Here is a 17,483-nt window from a genome sequence, read left to right on the forward strand (position 1 = left end):
CATTTGTAAATTAAGGTCCCATTTAGAGTAAAATAGACAATAAAGCAGGGTATGCTTTAGGGTGTGGCTACGTTGTGATTGACAAGTCACTACCACGGCGACAACATTGGTAACGTTATCATGGCGTAACCCCATACTTACAGAGTAGGTGTAGCCGTAGCTGTTGTTATTTCAGTGTGTTTTCAGTTCATGAAATTGTAACATTTTGGTCACCTAAAAAAGTCTTGTTCAGCATTTGTTCAGCAAAAGTGTAATAAAAACACAAAAACAGGATTTTTAAGCCTCTTTCCACTTTTATTCGAATAAAAATACAAATACAAATAATTTTGCTGCCTCAACAAATACAGATACAAATACAAATACTGGGCAGATTATTTTAACCTACATTATCTCAAATCAAGGACTATTTTAATGCACAACTCAGAAGGTAATTTTAGCTCCTCAAGACTTAAAAGGGCCATTTTAGCTCTCATTTACCCTGTATGAAGGAATCAGAGAATACTCATAATAGTGAAAGCACAGTGCAGAGCAGCTGGATGAGAGATCATCACATAGAGTGATGCATCATCATGTTTAAAAATAATTCCATCCAAAGTCTGACTGCAGAAAAAGCTACTTTCCACCGCAGAACATTTGTTTGTAAATTCACATTCACTTTGACACTGTGAGGAAAAACTCCACTTTGTCTGTCTGTCTCTCTCACAACGGTTTGGACTGAACCAACTCAAAGGGTGGTCCGAAAACATCAGATTTTTTTATTGTTTTTGTCAGTTGCTGAAAATAGAAAAATGATCATTGATATAAGCTGCTTAAATAAAATCACCTGATTGCAGGGACTGTATGATGATAAGTTTATTTTTAAAAAGACAAAAAGTGAGGTAGCAAAACCATAACTTTGCTCCTCCTAATTGAATAATAGGGATACATTTGCTCCACTTGCTCCATTGCTCAGGTGCCTATGTGCACAGCCATTTTCAGATCTCGACAGGAACAATGCCCTGTACCAGCTCAGAATCCAGCATGATGTTATGGTGCAGTTCCATACCCTGCATCAATACAAAATCCCCTGTTTCTGAGAAATGGGTGTTTAACACCCGTGTCACCCATCTACTTAATCGGTACACACTCCTCACTACCAACCAAGTACACAGAAGCATCAGCGATGAACGGCTCAAAACCAGAGCCAGTTTTGGGAATCGGGCCAGAATCAGAACCTTTGCTTAAATCCACACACAATGGTCACTACTCCAAAACTGTAGAGCCTAGCATAGCTGGAGCATACGAAGGCAATGGTGAATGACGAATAGCTGTTGACTTCAACAGCGGACACTTGTCCTTCCAATGACCCTCCCCATGGAAGTAACTACACACTGTGGCAACCTCAGGCCGCCCTGTAAATGCAGGCTTACGCAAAGAGCCAGGTGAAAATTTTTCACCACCACGGGAGTTACCACAATTATCTTCACCAATTCTCCAATCACCCCAAATTCACGTCTCTGAAAAACGACCCTATGCGTCAACAAAAAATCTGCCAATTCAGCTGCTTTAAGCATTCTGGAGGGTTTCTGCTCATTATATATATTTTTATAGAAGTAGCAATGCATTGAGGAATAGCATTTTTAAACTGTTCCAACACAATCAGCTCACAAAGATTGTCGAAAGTATCAACTTTTGCAGCTAAGCACCAATGGTGAAAATTGGATGCCAGACAAACTCCACATTGGTTTGTCTATCACCTAGGTGATTTGGCCTAGCTAAGTGCAATGCCATATGCCAATTCCTACCTGAGGCAACAAACAAACTTTTTAACAAACAACCTGGCTCAAATGGCCATAACAAAAGTGGCCATAACATGTTTCTCCCCATTAAATGGGTTTTTTGGGAGGTTTTCCTTTTTCGAATTGAGGATCTTAGGACAGGGAATGTTCAACAGAGTGGTTCAACTTGAACAAAATATTTGTGTTCATCCTGAAGTTTTATTACTCCATTTCCAGAAGAAAAAGGAGATACTGGAGGTAAGTAACATAACAAGTTTCTAGTCAGTTTTGAGATCAGTGAGAGTCTGAGCTGTCACATAAACACACATGGTAGCTAGGAAGCTACTGCTAACTTCTGTATAGTTGGAACATTTGCTGCAAAAACACTCCAGCAGTCAAATTGCGTTAATAAACAATGGACAAATGTAACTGCATTCAGTCTAAAAGCACCTAAAGACAGCTCTGTTAAAAGGAGTAAATGATACCAAAATAGATTTGCTAGACAATAATCTGGTATTTCTTCACCCAGGCCACATGGAGAATTGCCCCAGGAAATTTGTTTCATGAATGACTAATAGAACTAGATCGAAGTTTCATTTCATTTTTTTCAGAAGTTTAGAAACAGGGTGTAGTTTATTCTGTGAGTAAATGAGTCAGTTGATGTGCTAGGTTTTTACATGGTTTGGTTGATTGGTTGGATGTTGTAAATTGGACCATAGTATGCCAATCTGCATTGTCACTTGAAGGTCATAAATTCCACTTCCATAATGACATAACTGAAAGAAATCATGCACACATCCTCACACATGTTCAGTGGGGTCCAAAAGTCTGAGACCACTTTCCCATTTGGGAAGCTCAAAATCTTATAGACCCTTATTTGAGCCCATATATCACTTGCCCCACTGGAAGGAGACGTTCACATAGTGGGCAGTGAAGGATCGAAGTCTGGAACTCTTTCCTATCAGTTAACATGCAGGATCACAAATAGCATCTCAGACTGATGGTGACGAGTCTATGTGTGATTATACCCAAACAGACATCGGCAGGATCTGTCTCAGAATAATCAGATATTCTCTTTCACACAGGAACATATTGTTAAGATACGCAAATATGGTCTCTATGGCTACAGCTACCACACCTTAATGATGACGTAGTGTGTGTCCAATAGACTGTGTATAAATATGATTTGTTCTATTTGTCTACAACCGCTGACACTGTCATACAGCACAGCATTGCAACATCTAATAAAAAGCAGAAAAAACTTCAAGTCACTCTGGGATTTGACTTGATTCCACAAGATATGGAAAGAAACCGTCAGCAGCTGCAGTCTGGTCCTTCACATGGGTAACTAGTCTTAACTTTTTGTCTATTGCACTCATTATACCTTCACCCTAGCCTCAGTTTGTGTCTCTTATTTATTATAATTATTACAGTCAACATGAGAGGCACAAATTAAGAGGTTACATTGTCTTGTTTCAGTCTTGTATTTCTCAGATTTAAAGCGTCTTTCTAAAAGAATCTGTTCCTTTTATCACTCTTTCATCCTGTTAGTTACATTTGCTATTAAGCCATAAATAAAAGTGTTCACTCTGCGCAGTCCCCTCATGTCTGACTGACCGTAAGTTAGATTAATGACACTAGTGAGTGTTTCTTTGTATATGTGACATTTTCAGCACATTTTCTGTTTTTGAACAAAAAAGCAAGCCCATTGTGGGTGTTGATGCTGAAACATCAATTAATCAATTAGATTGTTGAGAAATTTCACTGATGACAATCCAGTAATTGGCAACTCAGCCATTTGACCATCATTCAACTAAGTTACACTTTTTTAGATTGATTTCTTTTTCTATTTTCTGTTTGCACCTCTATATGTAGCCCTAAATTCATTGTCTTAGTTCATATATTTGCACCTACAACATATAGTTTCATTGTCCAGATATCTAAAGTAATGATGTTTTAGCATCTTCTCAAAATGTTCCTCCTCACATAAGCTAATACAATGGAGGGAATGACTGCACTGAAATTAGCTGTGATTTCAGTAAATGGAAAGCCTCTTACGTCAAAATGGTTTAAGAGATTGATTTTCTCCAGATCACAAAACTTAACATCCTCTCTTTGTCTCTTTTTTCTATGGCAGCGCAGAAATCCTGGACTGTTCTGACTACTTCATGGCTGTAGCTGCCCTGACAGCTAAGAGGAGCAAAGACCCAAGCACAAAGGTGTGTATTCACATATATTAGTCAATCTCGAGTAAAATGTGATTAAAATTACTCTAAAAGTTGACACCTTGACTCTCCAAAAACTTGAAAGGAATTTTTCCAGGAAATTTGTTACATGAATGACTGATAGAACTGATCAGCCAGCTTTTATTGGCAGTAATTGGCAGTAATTGGAAAACATCATTTGTACAAATCACTGTTAAAAAATAATGATGTGTTGTGATGTGACAAGGCTATGGTTAAAGTCTAGTTAGGATTAGGCACAAAAACCAAAGAAAGATCATAGTTTGCATTAAAATGATCACTTTGTTAAGGTTAGAGAAACATGTGGTGTGGGTTAAAGTTACTACTTCCTTAAAGTTAAGTTACCTTCGTTGTCATGGCTACAGTATTAACCACGGGGTTAAGAAATTATTTCTCAACTTACATATACGTCATCTGAATTGCGCCATGGAACTACAAGTTGTTTTTGGGTGACATTACAACCATTTCTCTTGGGAGGACAACAGGGCAAAATAACGTAGCCATATATCCTCCCAAGTTCCAACTCAGAAATTGAGCTACAGGCATTAGCAATGAATACACTGAGTGCATTTCAGTCATGTGCATAACAAAAACAAAAGAGTGTGACTGAAATACCAAAAAGTTTAAAAAAAGTTAAAATATCACTTGGCTAAAGTGGAAAAATAACTGTATCAATAAAATCAAAATGCAAAGGGAAGTGTAATGAAAACAGACTAGGTGAATGAATCATGACATAGCCTACATGGAGATGTGACAGTAGCGACAGACCAGACCAACACAAGTGGAGTAATGTTCACCAAATTACTACGTAAAACAAACAGAAATGTCATATTTCTGTTAATGATGTGAGTGTGTGAGAAGGAATAAATCAGTTCGACACAAAAAAACAGAGATGGTAAGTTAGCAGTTGGCATGGCTACCGTTAGCGTACAGCTTCAGAGACTCATAGTTGAGCACAATCCCAATGACACTAGAATATCAAGCAAACACTCACCAAACATATGCAGACAAGGTGACAGGCAACAATTCAATAAGAACACAGTAAACCCATGTTTAACTTTACATTTACACAACTTTTGCCCATACAACACAACCTCATTTCCATCACGTTTTCCATATGGGTAAGTCTTACTTTCTTATGCTGTTTTTGTAGAAATTCTGTTCAAATTTGCGTTACATTCAGATGGAAACCTGACTGCTGATTTAGAGACAAGAGGGGAACATTCATACCTGTTTGGCCTGTTTGGTCAGACGATGAACACAAAAGGAGAGACAGGGGAATATACTATGCTTTATACTTAAATAAAGGGATAACATTAACTGTAAAGTGTAGAAATTGTAGATTAATCCAGTTTTACTTTGCGTTGTGTAATTTAAAAAAGGAGAGTATATATTGAATAACACATGTAAAGATATTAATAAAGTTCTGAGCTCCCCCATGAATCCTGATGAGTTGGTTTACACCACTCCACAATTAAATAATTTTTGGGAAGCACAGCTCAACCTACTCATCTGAAAGATGTGTCTGAGTCGACAAAATTATGATTTGGGTACAGCCCTCTTTTTTTCCCCAATTAATTAACAATTCCCCTGTTATTCATTTTGAATTTGTGAGACATTTGTGATTGAGGAGACACAGGCGGGTATTAGAACTCAACACAATCAACCACATATATATCCATTATGTATATATGGATTCTGTTGGACATTTAAATCATATGTAAGTGAATTTTTTTTAATTTGCAGTGTTTCGAATGAGAGAACTTTTGTTCAATAATTTTAACGTATAGTTTCCTTGAGGTTCTAAAGCATCCAAAGTTAAAGTTAAATCACAGAGAACAAACTTTGGGATGATAAGTCTGATCATTGGGGGAGTGGGAAGGGGAGAAGCTCTTAAAATAGACCTTATTGAGTAGGTGAATGTTTCTACAGAAAGCCAAACTCAAACACATTTAGAAATGAACAAAGCTGAGCACTCTCACAGAGATCCACACACAAAGAGGTTGAGAGTGTGTTTAATCATACTGAAATTAAAGGACTGTTATGTATCATCTTTGATTATATGAAGACAAAATGGACTAAACAGTGTAATATCATGTTTGTTTCAGGTGGGGGCCTGTATTGTGAACCGGGAGAATAAGATAGTCAGTACTGGTCACAATAAAATGCCCAATGGCTGCGATGACAAGCTACCATGGGCACGAGAAGGAGACAAACTGAAGACTAAGTACCCTTATGGTTAGAATACACACTCCTTAGTTTTTAATTCTTAAATACACACATTGTTTTTTTTTTTTATTATTTTTATACACAGACAAGAATAATCAGCAGCAGGTCTCTGAAAGCAAACCAGCTCTATCTCTACTCAGACTCTTGTTCTGGGCCTGATTACAGTTATTTTGGATAGTCTGAAATAATACTGGTTTTATTTTTATCTGCAATCAAAGTGTTGGGTTTTATTAATTCAAGGGAAATGTGTGTGATTAAGCAGAATCAGCTTTATTGTCATTGTTAAAGACAATAAAATTATAGATGTAAGTAAATAAAGGTTTATTTATATAGCACTTTTCAGAACAAAACTTACAAAGTGCCTCATATTAAAAGCATTAAATATCAAACAAGAATGATAATAATGACAAAAAAAGTGTCAGCAAAGGCTGTAAATTAAAAGTTGTTCATACGTCAGTGCTGAGTACTGTTCAGTGTCTCAGAGCTATAACTCAAAGGCAATACCACTGTTTCACCTGCAGAGTGAGATAGAGGGTAAATAATGAATCTCCATCTTTATTAATAAGATGCTTCAGATCAGGCTTTAGAGTCATTTAATTGAAACAAAATCAGACCCTCACATACACATGTAAGGGAAGAAATTTCTTCAGTTTCTTCACAAAATATTCTCAGTTTCTTCACAAAATATTTCTGCATAGTAACTGATTCCTAAAGACAACACATAAAGATCAAAACCCTGATAGTGACCTAAAAGGGTTCATCCTCTGGAGAGCAAGAATGTGCTGGGACATTTCATGCCTCATTTCAATTTGTCCAGTAGACAAAGTATTATGGCCATTTTTAAGGAAAAAATTAGATTTTGAGAAAAAAATTGAAATATTTTAAGAAAAATGTAATTGTAATTTTGATAAATACTTTAATTTTTTTTTCAAAATCTTTCTTTATGAAAAAAATCTGAATATTACAGGAATAAAGTTGCAATTTAATGGAAAATAATATTTCAAGATTAAACAAATATTTCTAATTAAAAATATTTTTACATTTAACATTTCTTTTTACTTATCAGTGAACATACAGTTTGTAAACACACACTATTACTTCAGGTTAAACCCGTTATCCTGATTCAGCAGTAACAAATACATCACACCGGTCATGTACAAAAGCCTGAGTTTGACGCACAAACGCACACATGTGATCCAGATTGCCATGACAGCACTGAAGGTGATGTCTTGTATTGACTCGGCTCTGTCCCACAGTGTGCCATGCAGAGCTGAACGCATTTATGAACAAGACCAGTGCTGATGTGAGGGGCTGCACCATCTATGTGACTCTGTTCCCCTGCAACGAGTGTACCAAGCTCATCATCCAGGGAGGTGGGTACTGACAACACACACACAAACACACACACACTCTCAGGTCAGTAAGTAGGTTCTACTTATGGATTGTCCTCTGGTTTACATTTGAGTCTAAAGGGGATGAGGAAGGACAGAAAGGGAAGGAGTTATATGTCATACAATTCCTTAGAAGTACTGTATATACTTCATGTGCGTTCTAGGAATATGACATTTTTGTACCAGCTGCTCAACTGAAGCAAATTTGTCAAAATAAATTATCTATGATTTTGTTATCCTGATTTTAGTCTATTCTGTACACAAGACACCTGTTGCTTAAGGTTTCTTCCATTTCTCCCTGTTAAAAGGCTTGTTTTTGATTTGAGGTGATCGTACATTTTGACCTTGTACCAAAGGCCTTATCACAGGCCACAGCTGATGAAGCAAACATGTAGTGTCTATCATAACAATGACAACAGTGAAACTGATTCAGTGGTAGTTTTGCTGTACTGTAGTTGACCATGAAGGAGCAGTGACAAGGGGCATGTTTTGTATTTAACAATGCTCTAAGTGAGCAGTTCAATAATAATACAGGAAGTTTGGAAGTGTCATGCCGCCCATTTCATAGGGTCTCTATAGTATACTTTGTTTAACCCAAGGATGTTTCTTGTTCCAAATAAAGTATTAAGTCTGGCTGTTTAAATAATTGAAATGAATTACGGAAATATATCCAATAAACTGTCTTTATCTTTTGGCTATTAGAGATTCAGATCCTTAAGTATTAAAGCTTTTCAGACTCATTTTAAAGGGGGCTGAAGTAGGGAGTCCTTTTGTCATATCTTTGATTGGCATTAGTTCACTTTTTTGAGGATTAATTTTGTAGCTTTATATTTTACCAAACCCAAAGTCAAGTTTTGGAAGGTGTTATAAAGGGACAGATACATAACAACACATCATCTGCATAAAGTGACACCTTATGGTCTAGGCCCCAGTGGTGAATTCCTCTGATGCAAACATTTTCCTTCAGAGCAATAACTAATGGCTAAATTGTCACATCAAAAAGAAGGGGAGTCGGAGGGTACCCCTGTCTTGTGCCACACTGCAGCTTAAAACCTTAATCCATGATATATCTTGGAACCAAGACTGAAATTTTTGGAGGGTTTAAAAAAGAAAATCCCATTTCACCAAGTCAAACACCACAGATCTTATCTTATAGTATTTCACAGTTCACAGTTCGTAGTCCACTATTTCTTTAATATCTAATGTTAAAGACAGAGTGTCTGTTCAGAATGAAACCCTTTCGATTAGTTGAAATGATAAATGGTAGAATCTTCTCCAGATGACGAATGAGAGCTTTTTCAAGAATTTTAGCATTTGTATGAAAGAAAATCAAGAATTCTGCACACTGTCCATCACTTGAACTCACTTTTTTAACACAATATTTAGGTCCTCAAACCTTCGTCAGGAAAATTTGCACGGACAAACAATGAATTTTGGCTCAAGGTCAGAGGACTGAAATGAAAAATGTTGACTGAAAGTGCCCACAAAAGACCATCGTGAATGAGGTCATTGCAGCTGTACGCTGTAAGTTGTAAAAATAAGAAGCTTTAAATCAGCTTTTTTGTCACAATATAATTTAACTGCTTATGTCAACTGAATATGATGTCCTCATCTCATCTTTCCTCTGTCCTTTGTCCTCTCTCATCCTGCTTTCATTCGTCATACACTTCCCTGAGAAGACAATAATAACAGTCTTTATTTTGCACTTCTACCTACCCTCTGCATCCCTTCATAATCCCTCCCTCTCTTTGTCCAGGTATCGAGAAGGTGGTCTATCTTTCTGATAAGCATCATGGCGACGAGATGACAGTCGCTTCCAAGACGATGCTTGACTTGGCCGAAATACCATACGAGTGGGTAACAAACTTTCTCTGTCACACATGCCAAAATAGATCAGTTTTTTTGAGGCCTTAATGGAAAATTTCTAATATGTTGACACCATTATCTCATTGATTTGAGGTGTCCAGTGTGGTTTAAGAGACATTGGGCCTCAAGCAAGAAGCATTCGTACAAATAGATTTGTTCTTAAATGGCTCCTACGAGTAATTTAAGAGACTTTAAGAGGCTGAAACAAGTGATTTAGGACACGTCTGTGAATCTGTTGATTCACGTACAAGTGTACCTGAAAGAAACAAGAGATTTAGGAGAAGAATAAGAAATGTTCTTGCATGAGGCTTACTTTGTGATGATATTGTAATAAATGTATTTTATTATTCTAATGTGTCCTCAATGTTCACCCCTCTGCATTTAATTTGATATTATGACATGAAAAGACAATGAAAATGTGACTTTCATCCTCATTCATGTTTTTATTTGGTGTTTTCCATGTGTGTCCTCATACCTGTGTGTCCCTGACTTATGTGTATATTGTGTTTTTCTTCCTCTTTGTGTGTTTTGACAGGCAATTCAACCCCAGAGGGACTGGCATCATCGATGTTGATATCAGTGAGACTGACTGAAAATGCAAAGGAAGTGGGGAGGCAGAGGGAGACTGAAAAGATAAAGAGACTTTGATGCCTCTTTTCTTGTCTTCTTGCCCCCTGCTTTGTCCAAAGGAAAATTCGAGGAACCTTGACTTTGGCGTCTTTTGATATTTTGATTAACCAGATATTCATAATAGTTTAATCTGAGGCTTCGCCCAATGTGGCAGACTGTGGTGGAAGGTCTTCCTATGCTTCTTTCACTTTATTTTACGATAAAACTTCTTTGGGTTCAGGAATATGAAAGAATTATGCATACACTGTCTTGAGGGTTTGATTTTCTTTTGTGATGTCAATTAGATCTTCTCATATCTGTCTGCAAAGGGGAAAAACCTGACTTTCTTTTGAGCTGTGAATGTGCGTACCAAACGACCAATCAGTGATCCTCATTGTTTGGGGAACCACTTTGTTTTGGCTCTAAATGATTTAACTTGACGTTTTTGAAATTAGAGGTAGATTTAAATGCATGTTGATGAAATGATAGTGGATTGAAAAATAATAAAAATTGAAGATAAATTTAAGTGTAGTTTGACAGATATGCAAATTCACATGTGATGCTTTAGCCACTTTCCATTAAAATAACTGCCAACACTGCTCTGATCAGTTATGGGTTTCAGGGGACACAATATTTATATATGTGTACCAGTACACTGCAGAATATGGCTTGACTCCCTCAGGTGACACATAAGTGACGTCATCAGTAACAAATACCGAATATGTTTTAAAAACTCTTTATGAGAATGACTGGCAGCGGCTGGATCCGAAGACTACAGATTAGAATCTTTACATATCACACACATATGATTTTATCTGCTGCTCGTCAACACTAACTGACCCAGACTGCAACAGACTGGCTCCAACTCTCATCTTCTCATCAGCCATCACACCCAAGTCTAATTCGTCTCAGCAGTCACAATGTGTGTTCCTGACTTAAACTGAAAACAGTTTATCTTTTCTCTGTCATAATGTCTATCATGATGTTAAGAACAAGTGGGAAAAACATCTCAATTCTGTAAATGCATACCATCATTCCTTCAACCTTGTCAGCTATCAGTGCAGTTAGAGTCAATAAAATTTTGGGACCACATGAACTAGTCCACTGTGTTCCTTATTCTTGAAAATGTGTTGTAGGGGTTACACTCACACAATTCACAAGATGAATATGTTCAGTTTGTCATTTATGTTAGAATTGTGTATTAGGAGCTATTTGTTAGGTAGCTCTCATACACTGCTTAACAGGTTTAAATGAAATTTGGTGAAGTTCAGCTTCACCATGTGGCCATTTGTAAAAGAAATGAAACAGCCTTGGTGAAAACTTCTAAAACACTGCAAGATGTAAAAAATTACTTTTTAAAACATATAATGAATGTGGATGATGGATGACTGACAGGCAGTAGAATTCAAATTCATTTGCATTCATCTTCATCCTATGTAGGCTACACCCAACATGCATTCACACTGCCTCAAAATGTCCCTTCATCTTCTATCTGAACATACTTTAAAGGGGACATATCATGCTTGTATTATTATTATTGTTGTTATTATTATTTTCTGTTATTTTTATACAGTTATGATGTCAAATGTCTGTTAAACATGGTCAAAGGTTCAAAACTTGAGGTGAATTATGTAGAAATGTTCCCTGAAAGTCATCGGGTAATGCTGTGTAACGGGTATAGAATGGACCCAATAGCAGCACAAATGACACCGGTATAAATTTTAGTCTTTATTCCACACAATGTCAAGGCAATAGTAGCACGGTCAGAGAAACACAGTTCTGATGAGAATGGCTCCACCGGGAATTGAACCCTGATCTTCCACTCCCAAGGCAGACAAAGACCAGGGAACAGGCAGGCAGAACTTAAGAGTCAGGGACAGAAGGCTGGTGGGTTTACTGGGGCAGAGACAAGGAGCGATGGTCAGAGACAAGCTGATCAGGAACCAGGATGGCAGTCCAGAGATGAAGGCAAGATGACTTAGCATAGACAATCTGACAAAGAGGGAGTGGGCCGAGGCAGCTTATATACTGGCTTGATTGGAGATGATGAGCAGGTGGGAGCGCCAGGTGAATATGGTTGAACTAATGAGGGGTGTGGCAGAGCGGAGAGTGAGACTGAATGATTGGATAATTCCCACGGCAACAGGTGAGGGGGAGAGCAGACTCTGACAGAACCCCCCCCCCCCCCTCAAGGGATGGCTCCCTACATCCCTAAAAAGGCACTATAAACAGGGCAGGAGACAGGCCTAAAACTCCTTGGAGTCAGACCAGTCCATTTCCTCAGCCGGGTGGGTGGAGGGGGTCCGGTGGAGGAATTCTCCATCATCTGTAGCTTCCCCCAAGGAACGGTCCCCTAGAGACCGGTCTGGTGGAGGCAAAGCGTGGGCTCCCCGACGGGCAGGCATCTTAGCTGGCTGGTCAGGATGACACCGATGAAAATCAGCAATGAGGTTGTAAACGAGCAGGAACCCAGGATCTCTCCTCTGGGCCATACCCCTCCCAGTCCACCAAGTACTGAAGGCCTCTCCCCCACCGGCGGGAGTGCATCAGGCGCCGTGTAGACTGGACCCCCGTCAACAATGCGTGGAGGAGATGGTGGCGGTGCTGCAGGGACCAAGGGACTGTCATGGACCGACTTCACCTTGGAGACATGGAAGGTTGGATGGACGCACATAGAGCGCGGGAGCTTCAACCGTACTGCAACGGGGTTGATGACCTTCTGTATTGTGAAGGGTCCAATGTGTTTGGGTGCCATCTTCCTGGATTCCACGTGGAGGGGCAGGTCTCGGGTGGAGAGCCACACTCGCTGACCCACTTGGTAAGTAGGTGCAGGGGTCCACAGACCGAAGGAGGATGGAACGGGCCTGGAGCCAGGTTCTGCGGCAGCGGCGGATGAAGGCTTGGACAGACAGGCAGGAAACCTCCTTCTCTTGGGTGGGGAACAACGGTGCTTGATAGCCGTAGGCACATTGGAAAGGAGAGAGGCCGGTGGCAGAGCAGATGAGGGAGTTGTGGGCATATAGATGGCGGTGACACCCAGGAGACTGCAGAACTCTCTCCAAAAAACGGAGGCAAATTGAGGCCCACGGTCCGACACCACATCGACAGGGAGGCCATGAAGATGGAATATGTGGAGCAGGACCAACTGAGCAGTTCTCTTGGCTGAAGGGAGCTTGGGCAGAGGCATGAAGTGGGCCATTTTACTGAAGCGGTCCACAATGGTCAGGATGACAGTATAGCCTTCAGAAGAGGGAAGGCCTGTCACAAAGTCCATGGACTTTGATATTTGATTGGTCTTTCAGTTACCATAAGACCTGGAGGAGAAACAGCTGGTTGGGCTCTGTCCAAAGTTAAAAAAAAATGTGTCTATGAATCTGAATAATTAATATGTCATATTGTTTAAATTGGACATAAACATAAATATAAAAGAGACAGTTTGCGCGAAGAACTTTGTGCTACATCCCAAGCTCCAGTGTTATAGCCAGAGAGGCTGCACATCTGCTCACTGTTCAAAAAATAACCCCAAAACCTAACTCTGTACATTTGCTCAGATTAAAAAAACAATGAGATATATTGTGTTAATTAGTGAGCTTTAGAGGTGCTGGCAGGCACATTTTTGAATGAGAACCAGGATAGAGACAATTCTCTGCTCTGCTGAACGATATTTGAATAATATAACAATGATATATTTTTTCATTTTTTTCTTCTCATTCATTTTATTATTCAATTCACATGAATAATTATGTGCAACTGTGAAGCATCTCAAGATCTCAAATATGCCCTAACAATATCTAGTTACCTACAGTAGGGGGAAACGTGGGACTGTTCACTGTTTCACTGTGGGACTGAATGCGTGTAAGTCCCTAGTTCTGGCATGATCCGGGAGGACTTTGTGAAGAGCAGTCACTTTTCCCTGCCTCATCATTTTTGTCCTCTTTTCAGGAAAAAATATTATCTGTTGCCTCAGTACCAACCCTGGTACCTTTAACATGAACATAATTAGTGTCTGGTGCAGACCTGATGATACTTATTTTTTGTTGAATTTATCAGTTTATGATAATATCAGTGATAAGCAGTGACTGTTAACATATTTATGACAATATTTGGGATTGGAGAGACGTTGTGAGAAACATATGAGATGTTTTAGTGCTGGCTTCTCCACCCATCTCTCTATTGCCGTTACAGGTTCCCATTGATTTCATGTGTTGTCAGAAAATCAAACACAGAAGACAAATGTGTCTTACACACAGATAGATGTGTTATATTTTACAGGTTGTCTCTGTAGGTGTCAGTGGGAGAGGAGGAGGTGTGTCATTGATTTTGCTTTAAAAACATCCAACAGGTTTCTCCACCTGTCTGCAGTGATGCTCATTGTCTTTTCTCTGAGTTGGAGGCCTTTTACAGTTGAGTTTAATCTAGTTCAACACTGGCCTCTGCTGGCAGGAAGGGCACACGACTGTCTGCATGTTGGACAAAATATTACACTTTTTGAGCTAATGTTCCTTTTTCACAGTGCACATTGTGACTCATTATAGTAGGAAAAACACAGATGTTATTAATAACATTAACGATGGCTCTGTTCTATCAATTAAGTCATGACAGTGTGACAGTGAACCAACATGCACAATACCAGGACCCTGAAACTGAACCAGCTAAATGGAATTCAGCCATCATTAATTGTATTATTTACACCGCATCACTTTACCTTTAATATTTTTGTGTTTGCTCTGTGGTTGGTTGTGTGAGTTTATTGTCAGTGTAGGTGCTGTTGTCCAGCACCTCACATCTATCTCTTTGTTCTTGTTGTGTGTCTGGCTTTGGATAAGAGAGACTACAAAACAAGATGTCTTCAGTAATTGAAAGCAAGAGAGACCCTTAAACAGAACACGAAGAGAACTGAGGAGCAGGCAAAGCTGCAGAATAGATGAGGAGGTTTTTCTGCAGCAGCTGTTTCAACCCCCTGATGCTCCTGCTGGAGGAGGAGGGGCAGCTGAGCTGTGATGGGAAAGAGGAGAGGTCAACGTCAAGCTCATGTAGACGGTGACCTCTCACCGCTCTGGCTCCAACCCTTCAATTAATCAAAGCAAGTGTCATGATGCGCTCTCCTCCATCACTCAGATCTCACTTATACAAATTTATAATAACTGCATGATAATAAAACACAGATCCTGTTAAACATCATCTTCCTCTTTTCTAGCCTTTATTTACTCCACTTTCTGCTTTTCCTCTCAGCACAGTGTTTCATGTACACTGTCGTATCTCAAGTAGTCACTATTTGGTTTCTCTCCCCACATGCAGCAAGTGAGGTTGATGAGGGTGAACACTCAACAGTGCGTTACAGACCGGAGGGGCTCATTTAGCTTTCTGCCTTGAGTCCTTTCCACCACCACTCTTAAACAACCATCTCAGCAAGAGCACACTTATTTCCTCCAACCTAGACAATGCTTTTATCTTTCCCTGCCCTCCCGCAAGAATGATGAGCTCTAAAATAGAGGAACAGTGTGAGTATGTGTCGGTACATGAAGTGAAAACACAACTTTGATTTTTTAAACACTCAGGATCTTTTTGTGAAGAAGCCCTTAGTGAAACAAAGCCATGACGTGAGTAACACCAGTTAATCCTCATTTATTTTACTAGTCAACAAAAAACCGCACCCAAACCTTCACTATGACAGCACCTGAGTAACTCTGTTCACATGCCACACCCAAAACAACACATGCACATACAAGCACGACAACGTGAATAGTCTCAAGTTACAATACTTGGCTGCAATGAAGTGTATCAGCCATTGTATGACTGTGCACTGGCACAAAACCTTCAGTAACTGACAATTAAACACACACACACACCTTGCTCTCCTGACTGCCATAGGACAGGAGCTGCAGACAGTCTGTGGTGATGGCCAGGAACTTGGGTTGCTCTTCTTCAGCAGGGGGACCATCCTCTGCAGGCCGTCAGTGAGACGAACAGCCATCTTAGCTCCCTCCTGGTGCAGCAGCGGGTTGTGGAGCGTGGTGATGGCATAGAAGAGCACAGACTCCATAGGAGAGCTGAGGGAGATAAACAGGAGGGTTAAGTGTGTATCAAAAAATAATGGCATGTCCAGTTGTCGCAAGTTTCCATCTTGGGATATGCTCATTGAGTATATTTTGAATTACATTAGATGAACAAACCATGAAACAGCAAAATGTGTTTAAGGTGAAAGTTTCCTTTCATAACTATACTGTAACCCAGAGTGAAGGTTTCAAGTTTGCACCGGTAATTGTGCACATTTCTCCAACATGTATCAACAACTAGGATGAAACTGTGACAAGTGAAAGAAGTTGGACAAGCTTCATCACTCAATGATTTCTCTTTCTCTTTGTCCAGCAGTACCTGAGCATGTGGACCAGAGTGGGGATGCCTCCAGACTTGAAGATGGAGAGCAGGCCCTCTCTCTGGTGTGACAGGTTGTGGAGGATGCTGGCTGTGGCTCTTGCTGTCTCCATGTCACTTGTGTTCTGCATGGCTCGCACCACCGCGGCCACCATCTAAGGGGACTGCATCAGTGCATGGCGAGATGCCTCCTTACATGTAAGCTGGTTGACAATTTGCGCTGCCTTGCTGACCACCACCTGATGAGAGATGAAGATGGAACAGAACTGTTAATTTTTACTGGCAGATATGAATTAAATTGACTCTACCTGTTCAATGGTACTTTTATTATAAAAGGGTGAAATACATGTACTGTGGGGCTGCAAATAACAGTTATTTTAATTTTAAAATAATGTCTTGATTATCACTTTTTTCCATTTCAAGGTGACAGCTTCAAATGACCTTCAAATTTATGTGACCAACCATTCAAAACCCAAAATACTGAAGTTGGAATGATGTAAAACCGTTAAAAGTAGAAAATTTGAGAAGCTGGATCCAGACAGCTTGATGAAAGACATCTGGATCCTTCTCACCTAACTAAAACCCTTATTGGTGCATCCAGCTAAGGCAAATTTTACAAAAAATACTGTGCTAATTTCAGATTTTGTATACGGGCATGACTCTGCATTCATCACCTGATCTTCATCGTTGAGCAGTTTGGTGAGCTCGGGCACGGCACGCGTGGCCAGCTCAGTGTTGTCTAAGTTCAAGTACCTTCCCCTCATACATACAGTGTCACTCTTCAACCATCTATCATATATACTAATTCTACGCTGTCATCCACTATGACAATATCATATACTTGGCGTCCAGCATACTTCAGAGGGCTTTTTTTGCAACCCTTCCATCTTTTAGACCTGATATCTGCCCTGCCATCTTGACCCCATAGTTACCACAGATGTAGTCAGAGGTAACCCGAGTCATCATGACAACTTTATGGCAATAATGTTCAACATGTTATTACATAATACTCA

At 39.6% G+C, this 17,483-nt stretch overlaps 2 protein-coding genes across 4 annotated transcripts; one reads left to right on the forward strand and one right to left on the reverse strand.

Moving 5' to 3' along the window:
- The first annotated feature begins 2,313 nt into the window (after nt 1–2,313).
- LOC122978746 (deoxycytidylate deaminase-like) lies at nt 2,314–11,185 on the forward strand. 2 transcript variants are annotated; one of them, XM_044345712.1, is made up of 6 exons: nt 2,314–3,101; nt 3,895–3,976; nt 6,109–6,238; nt 7,486–7,602; nt 9,377–9,473; nt 10,022–11,185. In XM_044345712.1, the coding sequence occupies exons 1-6, from the start codon at nt 3,058–3,060 to the stop codon at nt 10,077–10,079; spliced, it is 528 nt and encodes a 175-aa protein (XP_044201647.1). In that variant the 5' UTR covers nt 2,314–3,057; the 3' UTR covers nt 10,080–11,185. The 2 variants fall into 2 exon arrangements, with proteins under 2 accessions (XP_044201647.1, XP_044201648.1); XM_044345713.1 differs by lacking the exons at nt 2,314–3,101; nt 3,895–3,976 and adding an exon at nt 4,788–5,121.
- A 4,038-nt stretch (nt 11,186–15,223) lies between these two features.
- On the reverse strand, nt 15,224–16,705 carry LOC122979149 (junction plakoglobin-like). Of its 2 annotated transcripts, XM_044346378.1 has the most exons (3): nt 16,471–16,705; nt 15,945–16,145; nt 15,225–15,576 (listed from the first exon to the last, which is right to left on the reverse strand). In XM_044346378.1, exons 1-3 carry the CDS (start codon nt 16,623–16,625, stop codon nt 15,543–15,545), a joined length of 390 nt encoding a protein of 129 aa, XP_044202313.1. In that variant the 5' UTR covers nt 16,626–16,705; the 3' UTR covers nt 15,225–15,542. The 2 variants fall into 2 exon arrangements, with proteins under 2 accessions (XP_044202312.1, XP_044202313.1); XM_044346377.1 differs by having other exon boundaries at nt 15,224–16,145.
- Nucleotides 16,706–17,483: the final 778 nt, after the last annotated feature.

This window comes from Thunnus albacares, chromosome 3, assembly GCF_914725855.1.
Source record: "Thunnus albacares chromosome 3, fThuAlb1.1, whole genome shotgun sequence".
Lineage (NCBI taxonomy): Eukaryota > Metazoa > Chordata > Actinopteri > Scombriformes > Scombridae > Thunnus > Thunnus albacares.